We start from the raw sequence: 19,928 nt of genomic DNA, 5'->3' as shown, positions 1-19,928 counted from the left end.
GTGTGGATTATCTTGCCACTGTAGCAGCATGGTGAGGAAAGTCTCACCTCCTAGAAATACCCCTATTAAAAGGATCAAAAGCTCACTTAAGGTCAAAAGTTGGCATTCCAGGGAACCATGCATGCCTCCTCAAATCCAGTGGGGTTTTAAGTTGTGGGTTGTTCTTTTTAAAAAAGTAGCAGTCTTCTGAGCCACATGGCAAGTAACTTTTGAAAAATCGGGAGTGGCTGGAACTTAAACCATAATATCATTTACCCGAGGACTATCTGTGCTTTTAGGCCACTGTATATGTCAGGTGCAAGCAAACTACCTGGATTTGTTTGCCTGTTGTACCACACCGTTGTGGTTTTATAAGTTGGTGCAGCCAGAAGTGGAGCTATATATCCCAGAGATATAGGACCTTTGAAGATGGGTCAGCTTGTAAGCAACTGTGTGGTTTTAAACACGGCAATGAGGCTTGTAAACATTTTAGCAGCACACCATCTCTGGAATCCCAAGGTATAGCTTCCGGCACTCAAGTTTCCCACTAAGCAATACACGTTTATTCCCCTAGCACACCCCCTCAACATCTGATCTGCTGTCAGCATCTGTTTAAACTAAGTGGGAAAGAACCAGTGAAATGTGAAGGTGTGGTAAGGCAGATAAGACTGCTTGAAAGAAACACATGTTACTCGCACAGAATAGACCACCAGCCAATTCATCCTAGAAATAATACTGCAAATTATCTGAGCTTTCCTAGCACCTGACACCCAAAGCTGCCAGGAGGCCCCGGGAGCAGCAGCGCTTTGCTTAGCTTACTTACCCTTTGCCTTGTGTCTCACGGGGATTCTCTGTATGCCTATGTCAGTTGCTTTCAGCAAGCAATTTTGCTGGTCAAATATCTACCCCGCAAATGCAAACTAAAAGAAAAATAATTGCTTACGTCTTTCGCTATTAATAAATCAAATTAACACCCAGGCAAAGACCATCTGCACTTACTTTGTTGCCCAAATAAGGACTGGGTGCACTCCAATAATAAATCTGCTGCAAAGCAGTCCTCGCAGCCACGTTGCTGATGCTAAGTTGCTGAGGTCCATCAAAGCTGTCCTGCTGAGGAGTCACTCTAGCGCGACCAGCTACATCTGTCAGGTGCCAGCCATTCATGTCCATGATCTATGGTGACAAAAGAAAATACCTACTAATATCCACATACTGAAACCTACAAAATCTATATTCCTTCCTTGTTTCTTTTTGTTTTCCTATTCATAATTCAAATAGGTTTCCATTTAGCACAAAAGCAGAGAGTTTGCCATATTGCATAAAATTATGAATAGAGGAGTTCCCTTCTTTCCATATTCAGTGAAATCAAGAGGAGCATAAGTTTTAGAATCATTTAAAGTCATGATTGGTTCTCTTCAAAGAGTTTTTAATTCTTATGAGTTCAAAGGGCTCACTCCACACACACCCCATTTGAAGCTGGTAACAAATTATGAATGAATACTGCAGAATGTATTCCTTAACTGTAATTCTGCATGTGCCAACTTCATGAGAAAGGTAGTCAAATTATATTTAATGCATTGCACTGAACAACATATTAGATGCACCTCCTTATGATAAAATTAGGCAGCCTCCATAAAAGAATTTTCAGACCATGAGTATGTATAGCATAGGGAAGGAGAATGTATCACCTTGCAACAGAAGGATTTGCAAGACAAGCTTCTTAACAAGGAAATTGTAAGAAGAGCTGGAAGGTGAGCAGCTTCTTAGGGAGCTGCATGCACTTGGAGGTGGGCCACTCAGACCAGAATCTTGGCTGCAATCATGGCGTCCAGTGAAGAAAAGAAGGAAGGAATGAGCCCCCACAATAAAATGAGACAAGACTTCAGTGCTGCATTGAAAGCAATACTTTAAGATCCAGAATGTTTCAAACGTAAAGACTCTTCTTCAGGGCAACTGCCATTCTCTTCAAAGGATACCCAGAAGTCTCTTCAATGGTAGCTAAGAGAAGCTGATTTCTCTCAAGTTCCAGGATTGAGAAAGAGGGAGCAATCATAACCATCTGATTTTATTTATTAAAATAGTTATATCCCACCCTTCTGATGCAAAAGCACCATTCAGGACATCTTGCACCTGAAATATCTCCCTCCAGTGTCAGAAAGGGTAGGTTAAAAACACTTTCCACTTGCTAGATTGGAAACCTTTGGTACAGCGAGGAAAAGGCTTAGAAAAGCCCAGCTGTAGTTCACTGGATGGGGTTTGATACAGGTCTCTTGGGGGCCAATGTTACCTAGTCCTCTCTCTATATTAGAGGTATTCCTAAATGGAATGAGGACAGCTCCCCATGTCATGTGAAGGGTGTCTGTGACCGGGAAACCCACCCATTAAAAACTTTCTGCCTGGCTGGCTCACCCCTCTATGTGGTTGAAACTCAGCTCATCATGCCCTAGTCCAGCTATCTCTGGATTTGTTAATATTTCCTCCTGAGTTGAGGAGGACTCTAAGCACGATAGGAATGAGTGCCTGCTCTGCACTTTTTAAGCAAGGTTGGCTGGGTTTAAAACCTATTCCCTGGTTAGAATCATAACGAGAGGGCTATGGTAGCTACTCCTATCCCTTTGCCCCCCAAACAGCAAGGGATGCAGAACCCTGTCTGTATCACAGGGGAGAGCATCTGTGATCTCCAATCCAGTAATGAGATGAGCAAGGGTTAGATCTATTCCAACCCTTGATAATCTTTACCGCCTGGTGTAGGTTTTATAATTAGATTGGAGGAGGCTTCCCTTCTTGGGATGTAAAACTCCACCTGCATTGGAGGCGAAAAGGTCTGCGATGCAGCAAGTCCGTAGTTCACACACTATGCTATAGAAATGCAATTGGGACCCAAGGCAGTGGTGTATCTAAAAAACTACTGTCTCACATCCTAATGTAGCTATCATCTTTCAAGAGGTGCCATAAGCTTAGGAGTGAATTGTGGAAGCCATGCCAGCTTCTGAACTCAACTCCAAACAGAATGCTATCGTTTCACTCCCTGCTTTCAAACTCCATGGAGCAGAACAAAGTAATTCCTGCTATCCTTAGCTCACAGTCCTGATATGTAGAGATGGGCAAGCACACTACTGCTTGTTCAAAAAATAAACTGGGCTTCAGCAGCTCATTGCCTCCCTCTGATTCTCGAAGCCTGCTCTGCTTCCTTGCCTGTGCTTCAACAACAACATAACTTATTGTCAGGGAACTGCCATCAGGGCCGGAGGGAGAGAGAGGGCTCCAGAGGGATTCCAGAGAGCGTCCCGGGATGGGGAGAGGCAGCCCATCTTCTGGGGAAGGGAATCAGCGTAGCACCAGTGGAGAAGAGGGGCAGATGGGGGAATCGGCGAGGCAGTCCCATGACTCCTTGCCGGGGACCAGCAGGGAGAGTAAGGGTCCTCCGCTGCCCACACCCTCCTTGCACAGAAGGCTTCCACGCAGGGAGAGTAGGAGGAGACTAGGCGTCAAAGAGCTTCTTTGCTGGAAGAAGTTCAAGAAACACCCACTGACGGATTCTGCCAGCGATTGAGACAGCCACGGGTAAGTGGCTGTCCGGACAGAAAAGGTTCACTCAGGCAACCCAGCCAGGTGTGGCGCCGGTTTACGCACGAGCAACCCCTAGAACCATTACACTTATCTTGGAGGAAGAATATCAGAGGGCAGTAGAATGAGACAGAAAGCAGAAGACAGGAGAGAGGGACAGGAGACACCCTATTAAGGTCTTCTCTTTGGCTGCACATGACATATTCCAAACTACAAGTCGCATGATCCTGGGCAGGAAATGATGCATGGAGGGCATAATTTGGACCTGAAGGGGCCTGCAGTGTTTCTCATGAACTGACAGGAAATAATGTGTAGCACATATAAATTGACTGCAGGACCTCTCCTGCCTGTGCCTCCTTTTCCCAAAACAAAATAAAAAAATTCCTTCCAGTAGCACCTTAAAGACCAACTGAGTTAGTTCTAGGTATGAGCTTTCGTGTGCATGCACACTTCTTCAGATACACTGAAACAGAAGTCACCGGACCTTTCTATATAGTGAGAAGGTGGGGAGGGGTATTACTCAGAAGGGTGGTGGGAATGGGTGATTGGCAGATAGCTGCGATGAGCCTGTTGACGACTCTTAACGACTGCAATAGGTCTAACAGGAAAAAGCAAGGGGTGAGAAGGTGAAAAATGGCTTTGTCATGTATAATGAGATAAGAATCCAATGTCTTTGTTCAAACCAGGTCTCTCTATAGTTTTAAGTTTGGTGATAAGTTGCAATTCAGCAGCTTCCCTTTCCAGTCTATTTCTGAAATTCCTTTGTAATAGAACAGCTACTTTGAGATCTTGTATAGAATGTCCTGGGAGATTGAAGTGTTCTCCTACTGGTTTTTCTGTCTTGTGGTTCCTGATGTCGGATTTATGTCCGTTTATTCTTTGGCGTAAGGTCTGGCCTGTTTGTCCAATATAGAGAGCTGAAGGACACTGTTGGCATTTTATGGCATACACAATGTTAGACGATGAGCAATTAAATAGTCCCGAGATGGTATGTGTGATGTTGTTGGGGCCAGTAATGGTGTTGTCCGGGTGTATGTGGCAGCAAAGTTGGCATCTGGGTTTATTGCAGGCTCTGGTGCCAGTGTCCGTGTTAGGTCTGGTTGTAGTATTATTGTGGGTTAGGAGTTGTTTAAGACTGGGTGGCTGTCTGTAGGCAATGAAAGGTCTTCCTCCCAGAGCTTGAGAAAGAGAACTGTCATTGTCCAGGAGAGGTTGTAGATCTCTGATGATGCGTTGTACTGTTTTAACTTGGGAGCTGTATGTGATGACTAGAGGTGTTCTGTTATTTTCTTTTTTGGGTCTGTCTTGCAGCAAGTTCTCTCTGGGTATCAGTCTGGCTCTGTTGATCTGTTGTCTAACTTCATCTGCTGGGTATTTTAGTTCTAAAAAGGTTTGCTGTAGATCTCTTAGGTGAGAGTCTCTGTCTGTAGAATTGGAGCAGATGCGGCTGTAACGTAGTGCCTGGCTATATACAATGGACTGTTTGGTATGTTTGGGATGGTAGCTAGAGGCATGTAGATATGTTTGTCGGTCAGTTGGTTTACGGTATAAGGTGGTGTCTATGCGCCCATCCTGTATTTTTATAGTAGTGTCCAAAAAATGTATTTCTTGCATAGATTGATTCATTGTTAGGTTGATGGTGGGGTGAAAATCATTGAAAATCCTTTTCCCAAGTTAAGGATAGTTTGGGGAGGGGGAAAGACTGGCAGGAAAGGTAGGGGGTGTGTTGCAGGTCCTGAGCCTCAGTTTAAGCATAAAAAGGTAAAGGTAAAGGTACCCCTGCCCGTGCGGGCCAGTCGTGTCCGACTCTGGGGTTGCGTGCTCATCTCGCTTAAGAGGCCGGGAGCTTTAAGCATACTCAGCTCAAAGACAGGTGGACCCAGCTCAAAAGGGTGCCAGTCAATTCAAGCCAGGGCCCTTACATTTTCAACCACCCTCCATCGCATTTCACACTCACCTCATCCCTGCAGATATTGAAATTAGTGGGGAACACTATTAAAAGATGAACAAGCTATTTTCTTTCTGTTTACCAAAATCATGAAACAGACAATTTCCCAAAAAGGGAAAATGGTGGGTTTTTTTTTTACTCCTCTAAAATAAAATACAATTGTGAAACATCTCACAATGCCTCAGCTATCAAAGTAGCTTTGTGTGTCATATGTTGTGCACCCCTGCTGTAAGGAGCTCAGCAGTCTCCTTCAGCACAAAAGAATATAATAGGAGTTTAGCAGACTATCAGATACAGGTCCAACTGTTTAACAGTCCCTTCTCAGTTTTCTTGCTCAACATAATATCAAACATCAATTCATATTTAAGAAGAGCACATGGGATGCCCTGGGAAACCTCTGACATTATGGAATTCCCAGGCAAATTGTAAATATGCAGGCAAGCTCAAGGCTGATCGCTTTCGGGTGAGTGGATACCATCAGAGTTGTGAAACGGCTCAGCTGCGAGCTGAAACAGATCCTGGTTACAGAGTTCACCCAGCAGGCATCTTATATCACACACATACAAAACAAAATTACAACACATAGCTATTTAAACCAAAATAGTTCCCTCTCCAAGCCCAATCAAACTGGAGAATTGCTATTTCAAAGTAGTGGAACCCACAAGATGGAGACACTGAATTTCAGCTGAGTTATAAACAAATAGATAGGTAGGTGAATAGATAGATCACCTGCACAACTTATGTGTGGTTTAAAACTTACTACATGATCATGCAGAGGTGATGGCCTCAAGCCTCCAACCATGCACTTTAACCCCAGTGGGCTGCAGGGTGATAAAAACACTAGGCATTCCCCACACAGTTACAGGTACTATGGGATATTCTTTGATAAAGAGCACCTACCCATCTTTATCACATGCTCATTTCTCCCATTTGCTGAGTCCAGATGTTTACGATGCCTCCTAAACAAATGTGCTCTAAGTTTGTTTTGAAGTCATCCAGCCCAATGACAGCAAGGCACAGTTCTCCAAATCATGCCAGAAGTTTTCCATAGTTCTTAGCTTTCAGTGGAGAAACATGGTATCCTTCACATGCTTCAGTATGAGTTAGTCCCTATGATACACTGAAAGCTACAAGCATGGTGTGGATGGTTTCAGATACACATCCAGTCGGGAGGGAAATATAACTGAATTTCATCTCAGGCTAAAATCCTGAAACTTGAGAGGCTTCAAGATTCTTTTCCCCCAGTGGGGGAGGGCAGGGAGAACATTAAATTTACGAAGTCCCCCCCCCTTAATGCTTCTCAAAATCAGGGTGTGTGGGGGTGGTTTTTTTTAAGAATGACGTTATCCTCTTAAATAATGTTTCAACAATATATCCAAAAGTAATAGATAACTATCCCAAGAAGATATTTCACATTAAACTTGCTGCTATCCTGTGTGAGACAACAGGTATATTTGTTCCCATTCCAGAGAATTTTAAGCCTCTCTCCGATCTGTCTATAAGATGGACAGCGTAAGAGCTCTCTCACACTTCCCCAGTTCCTCTCTCACACTTTTCTCATCTGCACCTAAAGAGCAATTTCCCCAAATGATTTTGCTTGCATTTTTCTTTGGGGCATAGATTCTAGAACTGCTCTCCAGTGTAAAAATAACAAGTAATGTATTGTTTTATTCTTGAATTTAAAATATAGCTATGAAGTATAAACACTTTACAAAGCTGGTTTCAATTAATAACATTTAAAAGCGGGGAGATATGCTGGAATTAATAACATTTAAAAAGGGAGATACATTGGAAGGGTGTACACATTTATTCTAGCTTACAGTGTGGTAGGTCCAACGAGAGCCCACACAGTCGTTTGTTATTCCTGAGCAGAAGCACGCTTCACAGCCCTGGGGGTTGTCTTGCTGCAGGTTAAAGAAGCCACGTTTGCAACGATCACAATTTTCTCCTTCAACATTGGCCTGCAAATGTACATGGGAATATTAGTTAGGTTTGTTTGAAAGTTTTCAGAAATCACTTTTCCTCCAAAGATGTTCAGGGTGATATACAACAAACTTAAAATGTATAAAACATCAATAAAAACCATGTAAAGACTAAACCATTTAATACGAAATAATTAAGATCTGGACACAAAGTTGCTGAGCCTTGCCTTTGGCTATTTTAAAGGAGATTCATCAAAAAAATAAATACTCCTTACAATACATTGAACCACATATACACTTTTAGCTCTGCCGAGCTTGCGACTTCCCTCCTTCCCTTCAGTGAGTATCCCTTTTCATCTCCAATTGCATATTTTGATTTTTTTACCTGTATTGTAAAAATGATCGTGTAAAGAAAATAATAAAAAATTATTGGTAAAAAATAAAAAATACTTATATTAGGGTGACCACACCTTACAGAGCACAGCTTTGTATTCAAAGGGCTGTCAGAAGACAGCCCTCTATTTGCTGGCACCCTCTGTTTGGAGGGCTATCTGGTCCAAATCTGGTTTAAAGAGAAGGAGCCCTAAGAAGGGAGTGCCTAGGCCTTTACGTTGCCTATCAACAACTAGTACCCAAACAACAGTCTGAACAGGCACACAGGTAACCTGGTCTTCCCCACTATAGTGGGGGTTGTATTTCTATTAAAGTTATAGTGATGATTTCTCCAAATGCATCAATACATGTACATTTGCATACACAAAATTTATGCTGTTTTCTTTTTTTGCTTCTTTTTTGTTAATGTGTTTATTCCTTTTCAGTAATGTTAAGTGGGTACACTGCCCCTTTCCAAATTGTGTTATATTTGCGATAATACTGTTCCATTTGTTACTTTGCAGATTGCCAAGAAAAGGAAACATTTGGCCAGCTGCCTTGCTCTGTTTTAGTTATGCATATCTACTGCAAATGGCAGGTGTGTGTAGTCTGGATTAAAGATTATGCTCCATTTGCTGTTAGGCAGAGTCCTACTCCTCTGATATATAATAATCATCTGATGAGTATTCTGAATGTGTCTACTGCAATTAACTGGAATCCAAGTGCCACATTGTCCTTTTACTAGTAAAAGGTCAGAGTGTCTAAAAGTTCATTACTTGCTTGCACTACAATAAGTGTAGGGATTGTATGAAGTGCTGTGTTCCATGGACAAATATGTTTGACCATAGACCTGCAGAGGCTGTTGGTTTCATAGAAACTGGGCCCACTCATGAGGCAAGGTGAGGTGGCCACTTCAAAGGACAGGATCCAGAGGGGCAGCTGATCCCAATATCTTCATTTACCTCTTCTTCCCTGATGGGGAGGGAGACACCATTTTGTGGTTCACCGCAAATGGCAAAACATTCCCTAGATGGAAATGATGGCTAGCCTATTACGGCCAGTATCATGCTAGCAATAGTTTACTCATACATGCCCAATGAAAGTTACTTGCTTCCCTTGCAGCCAAAGATATAGAATTAACATGAAGAAAAGGGTTTAAAATAGTTTTGGAGTTCTAGGATACCTTAGAAAAGAAAAGCCGTTGAGAAAGAAGAAAAGAAAATGAAAGTCTTTAAGATCAAAAAGAGAAAATATGAGGGCAGATGTTAAATACAGATTTTATTACTATGAGCCTACTAATCCTATATCCAGAAAATCCTTTTCATATATCCCTTGACGGAAGTGCCAGCAAACATCACCAACTTTCTGTAGACTTCCAGGACAGAGATTTATTTCCAGAGTTTCATTCAGGAAGCAAAGCAACAGGATATGAACCTTAATACCTTTGGGTGAAAGTTTTAGAAGTCACTCTGAGGATATGGCCTAAAAGTGAGTTTTGCTCATGTGAACTGGATCTGTTCTGGTTATGATACTATCCTGGAGTCAGGCTAGTGAAAGAAGCAGCAAAGCTAACATTGATTTGATTTGCAAAAAGAAAAAGAAGTGGGGGAAAATAAACCAAAAGCAGAGGGCCCAGTTAATCTCAATTGTTTGTTGTGGGTAGGCAATTAATAAATAATTAAGAGTACCGAGTGGAAAACAGCTACCCTGCCCTCCTGAAAATGTAATATTGTTTCTCCCAAAACAAAACAAATTCCTTCCAGTAGCACCTTAAAGACCAACTAAGTCAGTTCTTGGTATGAGCTTTCGTGTGTATGCACACTTCTTCAGATACCATAGGTAGCCGTGTTGGTCTGCCATAGTCAAAACAAAACAAATTCCTTCCAGTAGCACCTTAAAGACCAACTAAGTCAGTTCTTGGTATGAGCTTTCATGTGTATGCACACTTCTTCAGATACCTGACTTAGTTGGTCTTTAAGGTGCTACTGGAAGGAATTTGTTTTGTTTTGACTATGGCAGACCAACACGGCTACCTATCTGTAATTGTTTCTCCCAGTTTATTAGGTAGTGGGCGAAGGTGAGCAGGGGTTACACCAACTCAAATCATTCTCTGTAGATGAATACAATATGAACAGTGGCTCATTTAATGTAGCACATTAAGTGCCTCCTCTTTCTGCTCCTTTACATGTTACTGCTTGAATTTCATCACACTTTGAAGCTAAGGAACAAAGGAGGTTGCACAAAGGAAGTGGCAAGTGCACACATTTTCCAAGGAGCATTTTTTGTACATGTGACCACTTTGTTTTCCAGCTCTGTCCTATTTTCAAGGGGCAGTAAGAGGAATTTCACAAGAGCTTTGAAATGCAATGCATAATAGGGTAAAAGGGACCACAACCACCTACTTTGCTCTCTGACCATGACTGCCCCACTTATCGGTCCGCTTGACAGCGTTGACCATAATAGTGGAATAGGACTACATGCTTCTTCCCATATAATAATTTCCTGATTTTGAGGGTTAACTAAGGAACATTCAGACATGCATGATATCTCTCCTAACAGCTTGTCAGCCCAGTTCACATTCTATCAGAGGTAAAGGTAAAGGTAAAGGGACCCCTGACCATTAGGTCCAGTTGTGACCGACTCTGGGGTTGCGGTGCTCATCTCGCTTTATTGGCCAAGAGAGCCAGCATACAGCTTCTGGGTCATGTGGCCAGCATGACTAAGCCGCTTCTGGCGAACCAGAGCAGTGCACAAAAATGCTGTTTACCTTCCCGCTGGAGCGGTACCTATTTATCTACTTGCACTTTGACGTGCTTTCTAACTGCTAGGTTGGCAGGAACAGGGACCGAGCAACGGGAGTTCACCCCGTTGTGGGGATTCGAACCGCCAACCTTCTGATCAGCAAGCCCTAGGCTCTGTGTTTTAACGCACAGCGCCACCCGCATCCCTGTGTTCAATACAGCTGGTTCTTAAGCAGGTTGTGGATAAGGCTGGAAAATAATTTACATTTAACTTCCTTTATACTTGCACACTGGGGAAGAAATGGGTTGTGTTCTATATTTTCCACAAGCATTTTGCTTTCAGTTTACATTGTGTCTGCAAGTTCTCTTTCCCCTCCTTTGACAGTAAACGTGTCACAGACTTTGAGGTTGACCTTGTGCAGTGGTTGTTCAAAACATCTGGCTTTGGCAGCAGCAGAACTGTAAATCTTCATGGACCCATGACTGTTGCCTCTGGAGTTAAAGGTAATGGGCAGTGGGAGCATGAAGGCACCGCTGTGGCAGACAGAGACACATACATAGCTGGAATACTTTACAACATCTTCTCTTGTGATCTGGAAGTCTCAGAGACTGAAAATACTGAAGCTAGAGGGAAGGTTGTACAGTTCTGCATCAGCAGACAATGAAATGGAAGGAAGACTTGTGCAAAATAAACCAATTGTAGTGGAACAAAAAATACTGGAAGAAAGTGTGACTCAATGTTGGAACAGATTGAGGCATGTTCCTACATCTCTAGTGAAAGCTACAGTCCCAAGATAATACCTTGCTAACCTAAAATAACTTGTGAATCTTAAGATGTCACACTCCTGAGAATGGTGAGGATCAAGCTACATAGGAAGACATGCAGGTTCCACCAACCCACTTACTTCTGTATCTTCCTCCGGGGAAAATTGTGGTGTGGCATCAACATATACATTAACCAAAGCTGCAAACAAACAAGCAGAGTAGGGGGCAGGGAAACATTCATAGGAAGACATAATGCCACATACTTTTCAACATCTGAGAAAGGATATGTGGGCTGATAGTACCTGCACATGTTACCATAATGTATATTTATGCCTGTGAATGAGAACATATGTATGATTTCACTCAAAATAATTTCTGGTTCATGTATCAATATTTTACTACAAATTATTATTAATCCTCACACTTATCTCTCTCAGCCTTTGGCTTGTTAGGTCTAATGCACTGTAGATGTTGTGGGTTGGGTACACACCTTTCACTTTAAGAATATAATATATAATTTACCCAATCCTGGAATCTCTACATCTTCTTACTTGGAAATTAAAAATTGGACAAGAAGCCTTTTTATTTCTGATAGAGCCTTATGCATGTGCAAAGTGATAAAAGTGTTAACACCCAGAGCAGATTTCAGGGCTGTTAAGCTAACACTGTAGTAATTTTGATCTAACTGGTTGAAGATCACAGGGTATTGAGTATTGAACCCAATATTTCCCCAACGAATTAGTTCAGTCTCAGTTGGGGCTTGTTTAAGAAAAGAAAACTTCAAAAATTTGCTTACACATTAAAAACCAAAAACCAAAAAACCAAAACAAAACACCAATGTCAAACAGGACCATCGGTGTTGCAAGTCGAACCCTGCTTACTCCATAATATTTCCACCAACCAGTCTTAACATCCATTCATTCCAAAGTCGGGCTTTTGATGTGAATGTTGCCATCATGGAGAGGGGGACAGGCAAGGTAGTTTAAAGTGTCAGCAAAAGCACCCCTAACTTGTATACTTGCTCAGAATCATTGTTTCCACCATGTCATGCTGCCTCGGCACTGTTATTTTCTCTGTCCTTGATCCTATCCAATCAGAGATCATGTAATAAACATGACACTTTCACAGCACAATGTAGCCAACTGAGGTCCATCCTATTGCCCTCATTCTGAAGCAGGAAAGGGAGATTAAGTACTGCTGCCAAATTAAACAAAATCTGCAAAGGTTATTTGTGTGCTTCATTTAAAAAGAAATACCTAAGGGTCTCTAAGTTGTTGTCAACACAGATCCCCCCCCCCGCACCATAAAGAAACATAATTTTAAATAGCAATTTACTATCTGTATAGCTCTATGTCTGTGTGTGCATGTGTGAGACTGTTTTAGCAAAGGTACTTTGCGGCTCCAATTCCCATTCACTATTCAAGATTAAGAGATCACATTCACATCAGAAATACTTCAAGGTTGGGGGGTCACACTTGTTTGACACTCAGGCACTGCCAGAGGGACTTACGGAAGAAAAAAATGGATGAAGGCAAAGCTTCTTATCTTTGTTAGCACAGATGAAAAGTTTATACTTGCTGAAAGAAAGAGAGGTTGTAATCCATACCTTGCACCTGCAGGGTCCTTCACAAGGGTCATCATTTAAGCTGCCATCCAGAGAGCAGTTGCAGGGCTGACAGTAAGGAAATCCCTTGTAACCCAATGCACACCGATCACACCTTTCTCCTCCAAAGCCACGTTTACAGTGACAGAAGCCAGGAAGCTGGTCTGTAGCAAAAGCAAGCAAACACCAAGCTCAGCTAGATGCTTATTAACATAAACTCAGTGAGTTAAGCAGACAGGCGAGGAGAGGTTAAGTAACACTCATATATTTAATTAAAACAACTCAGACTAATAAAGGCACAGTAAGGCCACTGTCCGCTAGGATCCAGATCTTGTGAGAACTTACAGTCCAGGAGGCTGTGATTGCCACCAACATAGATGGTTTTACAATATGATTGGACAAATTCATGGAGGAGACTGCTATCAATGGCTACTAGCCATGATGACTATGCTCTGCCTCCACAACTGGAGGCAGTAATATTTCCCAATCGCAGTTGCTGGAGACCACAGGAGAGGACAGTGCTCTTTTGCTCAGACGCTGCTTCAGGGTTTCCTTGAAAAAACAGGATGCTAGATGGGCCACTGGCCTGATCCAGGAGGCTATTCTTGTTGGTGCAAATGGAAAATATATAGAAAAGAGAATTCACTGCATGCCAAGATCCAGGTTTGGAACAAGTACTCTTAGGTGAGAAAACTCCAGTAGAGATTTAAAAGCACAAAGTGTGCAGCAAAGTAAAGCATGAAAATATAGGCCGTTGGACCTTTAATACTTGCTCTTCCAAAGTTTCTCTCTTCCCCTAGCACAAAAAAGACCACAGGTTTGGTGAGTTTAAAATGGTTTACTTACTAACTTTCCAAAAATCAGAATCATGTGCTTTTCCACACAGCATTCAGAAAAAGTTACACAGGCAGTAAAACTTGGCTTAGTTACAAAGTAGTGAAAGTTTCTAAATTATTGGTATAGGAACTCAAGAGTGGCTTGTGAGAGCCATTTGCTCTGGACTGGAGCAACAAGCTCAAACCTCTTTACATTTGGAGTTATGCAGGTAGATTGGAGGTTGAACAATAACTTTGATTACCTATTTCCTCCCACAGTGAGGAAATGAAGTAGACATAGCTAAGCCTACAAAGCATTTTTAAAGGAATCAAACTTCCAAAATTTGATTATTAATAATTGTCAATCCAAAAAGAAGAACTTTTAAAATGTCAAGTGGTTTTGTTGAGAAGTGTTTTTAAGTCCACTGAAATTTTTAAAATGTGGATTGTAACAAAAGGAGCTGGAACACAGTTAGCCAACCTGAATACTTTAGGATTAATGAACATTCAACAAAGGTTGAAAAACTTAGGGAGATAAATCTAACAGATTCATCTACAAGCCCAGCTCCTGGTCAGTTGGTAGGCACCAAGTTCTGGTAAATATTATAGTGCTCGGCTTTCTTTTAACAATGCTAGTGCAGCAGGTAATTGTACCAGCTCAGAAATACTGCTGTAATGTGACCAGAGAATAAATTGTTAACATTATAGCTGTATCCAATAATCCTTTGCTTCAGTGTGCCAGAAAGACAAGATGTGTAGGCTTTAAGTTTGGAGAGAATCACTCATTATCATCCTTTCCCATTATACTCCTAGGATTAGTGCATTTTTATTCTTGCTTGGGTTGACAGATACCTTGGAAGCAGGTTTGCATTTTACTCCAAATAAACATTTCTTTCCATACAGAAAACAGCCAGCACCAACAAAGTCAATTTCAGTATACCTAATGTGCATTCATACTGATTTGCAAATATATAGAGAAAATCCATTGGGGAAAATAAATATGCTTTTCACCCTTTCCTTCAAACAAGCGCCATCTTTCCCCAGCTTACATAGATTAAAGAACTGTTGGTTTTTTTTTGGGGGGGGGGGCTTTACAGTGTATGGACACCAAGCATTTTTCCTAACTTCACAGCAGCAGATTGTAAGAGCGACTCATTATTGGGCTCAATACACAGTTTTCTTCATCTGGATAGGTATAATTTCTTTTATTTTATTTTTTAAAAGTTCAGCCCGAAGTGAATGTGCTGTAGGCTGCAATCCTATACTCACTTACCTAGGAGGAAGTCCCCTTGAACTCAATGGGGTTTACTTCTGAGGAGCCATGTAATAGGATTTTTATGCAAATTAGATGTGCTAAAGGAGGAGTCTAAGGCAGAGGTTCTAATCTTGCCTTAGAATGAGTTTCATTAAGAAAAACAAAAGGAACTGGCTGCCAGGAATGGAAGAAGAGATACATGCTACATTTCTAACAATCTTTGCTTGCCTGAATGGCTAGGCATGGTAGTCTGGGACCTGCCTGCAGTGAAAGTTTGTTTCTAATGCACACCTTTTCATGCATGGAACTACACCCATAAGCCATTATCATGAAAAGCACAAGCCTAATGTGAGAACTACTTGCACGGGAAGAATCTTCAGAGTCCGCCCTGAAAAGAGGACCTTCCTAATATAAAAACGCCATGCTTTCCCTCTGCAGTACAATTCCTACAGAGAGCAAGGAAATGTCATCATGTCCTGCTGCACTCAGAGCACCAGATCTTTATTCCCGCCCCCCCTCACCCCCACGGGCCAACTTTGGCAGGCATATGGGAAATGATGGGGTACATATCAGTGTGTATTTTTGTACAAATTCTTGAGCAACGCCTTTCCATATACAACAAGAGAGAGAGAGGAAAAACCTGAAGTCCATAGGGAAGAGATTCCTGTTTCCCCAAATGTGCATGTCACAAGATAGAGAATGTAAGACAGAATGGCAGGAGGGGTAGAATGATTAGGTCTCCAAGGAAGAACTCTACAAGAAAGTAGGCAAGCAGATTTGAAAAGGTCTCCTGTGAGATGGTATTTCTGAAAGCATTGGGAAAGCGAAAAGAGGTTACTACTTAATGTTCGATTTAACAATGTGGCATGTAATGTTTAACATGGCGACCCAGTCCCAAAAATTTTTCTCACCTCCTAAAGCATGTTTTTCATCTTTGACACATGTACCATCTAGAGAGCCAAGAGTATTGCAATGGCATTGCCGACATGGATTGCGACTAGCTGGGAGCACCTGTGTAAGGAAAGCAAGGGCAACAAGGTTACAGACAAAACAAAAATTATGAAACATAAACCGTTAATTCAAAAGCTTGTCATATTCCTCTCACTGGCAATTGCACTAATATTACTCTTCTCTGGTAAACAACATGCCCCTCCTGATAGGAAAGCGATGTTTATCGGATTGCATCCTGCTTCAGTTCAAGCAGAAATACTAGCTGGAAGCCTTGACCCTCCAGTGCAGTCTTTCATATCAACACAGTTTACTTTCATATCCTTGTGAATCTCTCCTTTACCGATTTCCCACTGTGAAAGGCCGCTGGTAGGCTGTCAGAATTAGAATTTAACCTTCCAAAAATGGCAATCAAAACAGCATCTTTGCCACTTAATAACCTAGCACCTTACGGTGAAAATTATGTCTAGGGCTACAGAAGATAAGAGTGGGTCATACTTTACCCCCTTTGGCCTGAAGTACCCATCAATGCAGGTTTCACAGTTGATGCCTGCTGTGTTTTGTGTGCAATTAATGCACACTCCACCCCCAATGTAATCCCCACGGATATTCAGACTCTGCTTTCTCTCTGCCACAGACTGATCATAGTAACATTCTTCAGCTTTCCCATGACAATTGCAAGCTGAAAAAAGGAAAAAGTGTATTAGCAAACGTCGCATTGGTGCAGACATATAGAAACAACATTTTACCAGAGATTTAACAATATTCTTTCATCATTTTGACACTTGCGCTCTGTGTATTGAAACAAATAGCATAAATATCTCATCTACAAACAGCTTTTTCTGGTCTTTAAATTAATAAGGGACCACTCACAAATGATGTCAAAGCATTCTTCTGGATATTTCCTTTTCAAATCATTTTGTTAGTAGAGGGACAATCCTCAATGCTTTTTCCAGTCTTTGTACTTTAGGCATGTCAAAGTATCATTTTAAAATCAGTACAGACACATCACTTTTTCCAAGTATATGGGTTGATCATGAAAGCGTTGGATAGAGGAAGGCTATTATTTTTGCAATGCCTTTTTTTCCTCCAGTATTAAATCATTACAAATGGTTGGACCCTTTGATAGCTACTTTCCAGTTCAAAATTATTTACATACAGCATACTTGAAAGACAACATTTTCACCAGGGTTAACTACTAGTAGGTATCATTGTTTTAAATGCAAAGTTATGATTACATTTTTCCCATTGACATTATTGGCACACATAAAACAGCTCTCTGCCTCATTGTTTTTCACCAGTTGTTGAAGACCTTTTATTCTGGCAGGCTTTTATCGTATGAAGCAGAGGTGGCCATGCATTTCCCCACCAGCAGACAGCTCACACATAGGTTGAAGCTGAGCTGGCCTGGGATCCATTGCGTCCCAAACTGTGTCCTAAACTGCTCTCTCAACCAGCTCCAGCTGGCATCAGGCCCTATCCAGGCCTGACTGCTGTGGCAGACTGGAGCTGGCTTGTCTGGGTTTTTTTACCAGTGCCATAAACAACATCTAATTGGAGTCTTTCCATTACCTTCACACTCATGCTTTACAAGGAAAGTCCCAGCTCGCCAAGGCTTCTGGTTAAATCCAGGGCAACACCGATCACAACTTTCTCCACATGTGTTGTGTTCACATTGACAGGAAGATCTCTAATTGAGTTGTTTTAAAAGGGAGTAGAAAGAGAAAACATTAGAGCAGCTCAAAAGGAATATCTTAAACAATTGGAAAATGTCAGTCAATGTCTCTTGGTACTCTAGGGAGACGTGATTTGCAGATGTGCTGAGTAGCTAAATGCAGAGAGGAAGGGGAAAGGCCTGGTTTAGATGTCCTGTCAACTTTGATTTGCCAAGAACCAACAGTAGCCAGGATGACCTGCTAACTTGCTGGCAGGTGAATCACTGTTGATTACTGGGCAGGAGAGGAACAAGGTGGCAGGGAGGTCAGCATGGTACAAATGCACTGGCAGGACCACCAGATTGATTCTGCTAGTGTGTTTGCACTGCACTGCACTGCACTGAACTCCCAACCACCTTGACTAATTCCCTTTCTCTCCCAGTAAGTAGCAGAGATATGCATGTTAGGAAGCTAACAAAGCAGCTCTGGGGAGCTGCTTCTGATGTTGTCTAGTGAGCAGAATTATTTCAGGTCATTTTATTGTAAGAATTTTGTTAAATATTTTGCTCCCTTAAGTTTTAAACAGAAAATTTTAAAGTAAGAGATATGTCCTTGATCAAAATAGCTAATGAATGCCTGGTCTCCTTTAATGAGGTCTTTGGCTTCACTTTAAAGATAGATGCAGCCAATAGAAAGACTCCAAACTGAAGATAGCCGTTCAGCTGAAATGTGTCAAACAAGTTTAACTTGGTGATATATGAAGACCTTTTTAGTGAACCAGGATTTTTTTTGTACCAACCCGTGAGTAAGACCCATTAAGCATGATGGAAGCAAACTTTAATAGTACTGAACTACACAAATGTTTCAGCTATCTCTATTAATGCTTTTTCTCTGATCTGCTGTCTTTTATGCTGCCTTCCATATGGGACAGTTTTATTGTTCTCTAACTGTTTTCATTATTTTGGCATCACATCTATACCCATATGCCTTATTTAAACTAGAGGACGGCATAATTTTGATTGTATCATGTTTGAATGGACATGGGATGGGCAAGTGAGTCTATGTCAGTTTTGCATGTGCTCTTGCATTAGTCTGTTCTGTTTCTTTTCCACATTAATCTGCTAAACAAATATTTAAATAGTATTTAAATACTTAATTAAACAGAGTTTTATCAAAATTCTAAACATATTGGCTTGTAATCAGTGTAGCCTGGAGGCATGTTTTCTGTTGGGTTCCCCCAACCCTATGGTGCAGATTTGGGGATTGTGCAGGGCACATGCGGGGGAATAACACTGGACAAATTCCCATTGTGCAAGTGGGAGTCTTTGCATTAGCTTCTGCTAGCATAATTGATTGGATGAATATAGTCCATTCTGTCTCAATGTACACATTTCTCAATGTATTTTATCACAACATGTGCATTTCAAAATGTTTCACTGCATTTTTTCTGCATTTTGACACTTTTCTTTTTTGTAGCTAAAAGCATATCACAAAATTGAAAGAAGTGCAAAATCAGAAGGATAATTATGTTCCAAATTGTACATTAGTGTGGGAGGTGTAGATCAGGTCACTTTGCATTGGAATTCACAGAAGCATAATACCTCAAGCATCCCTAGATGGGACTTGAGAAGTGAAATGTGACATAGGCTTTTAGGCATATGGGGAAATAACAGTATTGGATTTCAATAGCACTGTGAAATATTAAGTGTTGTATTTTTATATATAAATTTTTACAACTGACACCCTAATTTATATTTACATATTAATACAACCTATGAGCTGCTCTAGTTTAATAGTAGAAAACAGCAAAAAAAATCCTTAAATTTGAATCATGCTCTGTGTTTGGAAACCTATACTGTATATAGAATCTTAAATTAGGCATTTATAGTATGTCCAGATTAGAGTTGGAGAACAGGCGAGGTCCCTGCAGACTGGAGGTGGGCAAATGTTGTCCCCATCTTCAAGAAGGCAAAAAAGAAGACCCAGGTAATTAGCAACATCAGTACCAGGAAAGGTCTTGGAACAGATAATTAAGCAGTTGGTCTGTGAATAGTTAGAAAAAGGATGTTGTGATTACTAAGACTCAGAATGGGTTTCTTAAAAACAAGTCCTGACAGATGAATCATATATATATATATATAGAGAGAGAGAGAGAGAGAGAGAGAGAGAGAGAGTGGCAAGACTGGTGGATGAGGGGAATGCTGTGGACATAGTGTATCTTGATTTCAGTAAGGCTTTTGATAAAGACCCTCATGATATTCTTGCTGAGAAACTGGTGAAATGTGGACTGGACAAAGTAATTGTTAGGTGGATTTGTAACTGGTTGATTAACTGATCCCAAAGACCACTCATTAATGG

General features: G+C 41.3%; 1 protein-coding gene across 7 annotated transcripts in view; it reads right to left on the bottom strand.

The window, feature by feature from the left end:
- Positions 1–19,928, bottom strand: part of LAMA2 (laminin subunit alpha 2) — a 374,353-nt gene that overhangs the window by 216,001 nt on the left and 138,424 nt on the right. For all 7 annotated transcript variants that reach the window (XM_081856105.1, XM_081856106.1, XM_081856108.1 and 4 more), the window contains exons 7-12: positions 17,488–17,605; positions 16,419–16,597; positions 15,879–15,978; positions 12,901–13,061; positions 7,315–7,455; positions 979–1,152 (exon numbers count right to left, since the gene is read on the bottom strand). In XM_081856105.1, the coding sequence (XP_081712231.1) occupies positions 979–1,152; positions 7,315–7,455; positions 12,901–13,061; positions 15,879–15,978; positions 16,419–16,597; positions 17,488–17,605 (873 nt within the window). The remainder of the gene's footprint in view (positions 1–978; positions 1,153–7,314; positions 7,456–12,900; positions 13,062–15,878; positions 15,979–16,418; positions 16,598–17,487; positions 17,606–19,928) is intronic.

Source organism: Podarcis erhardii, assembly GCF_964252035.2.
Source record: "Podarcis erhardii genome assembly, chromosome: 3".
NCBI classification, from domain to species: domain Eukaryota; kingdom Metazoa; phylum Chordata; class Lepidosauria; order Squamata; family Lacertidae; genus Podarcis; species Podarcis erhardii.
This window is presented reverse-complemented; position numbering and strand designations above follow the sequence as displayed.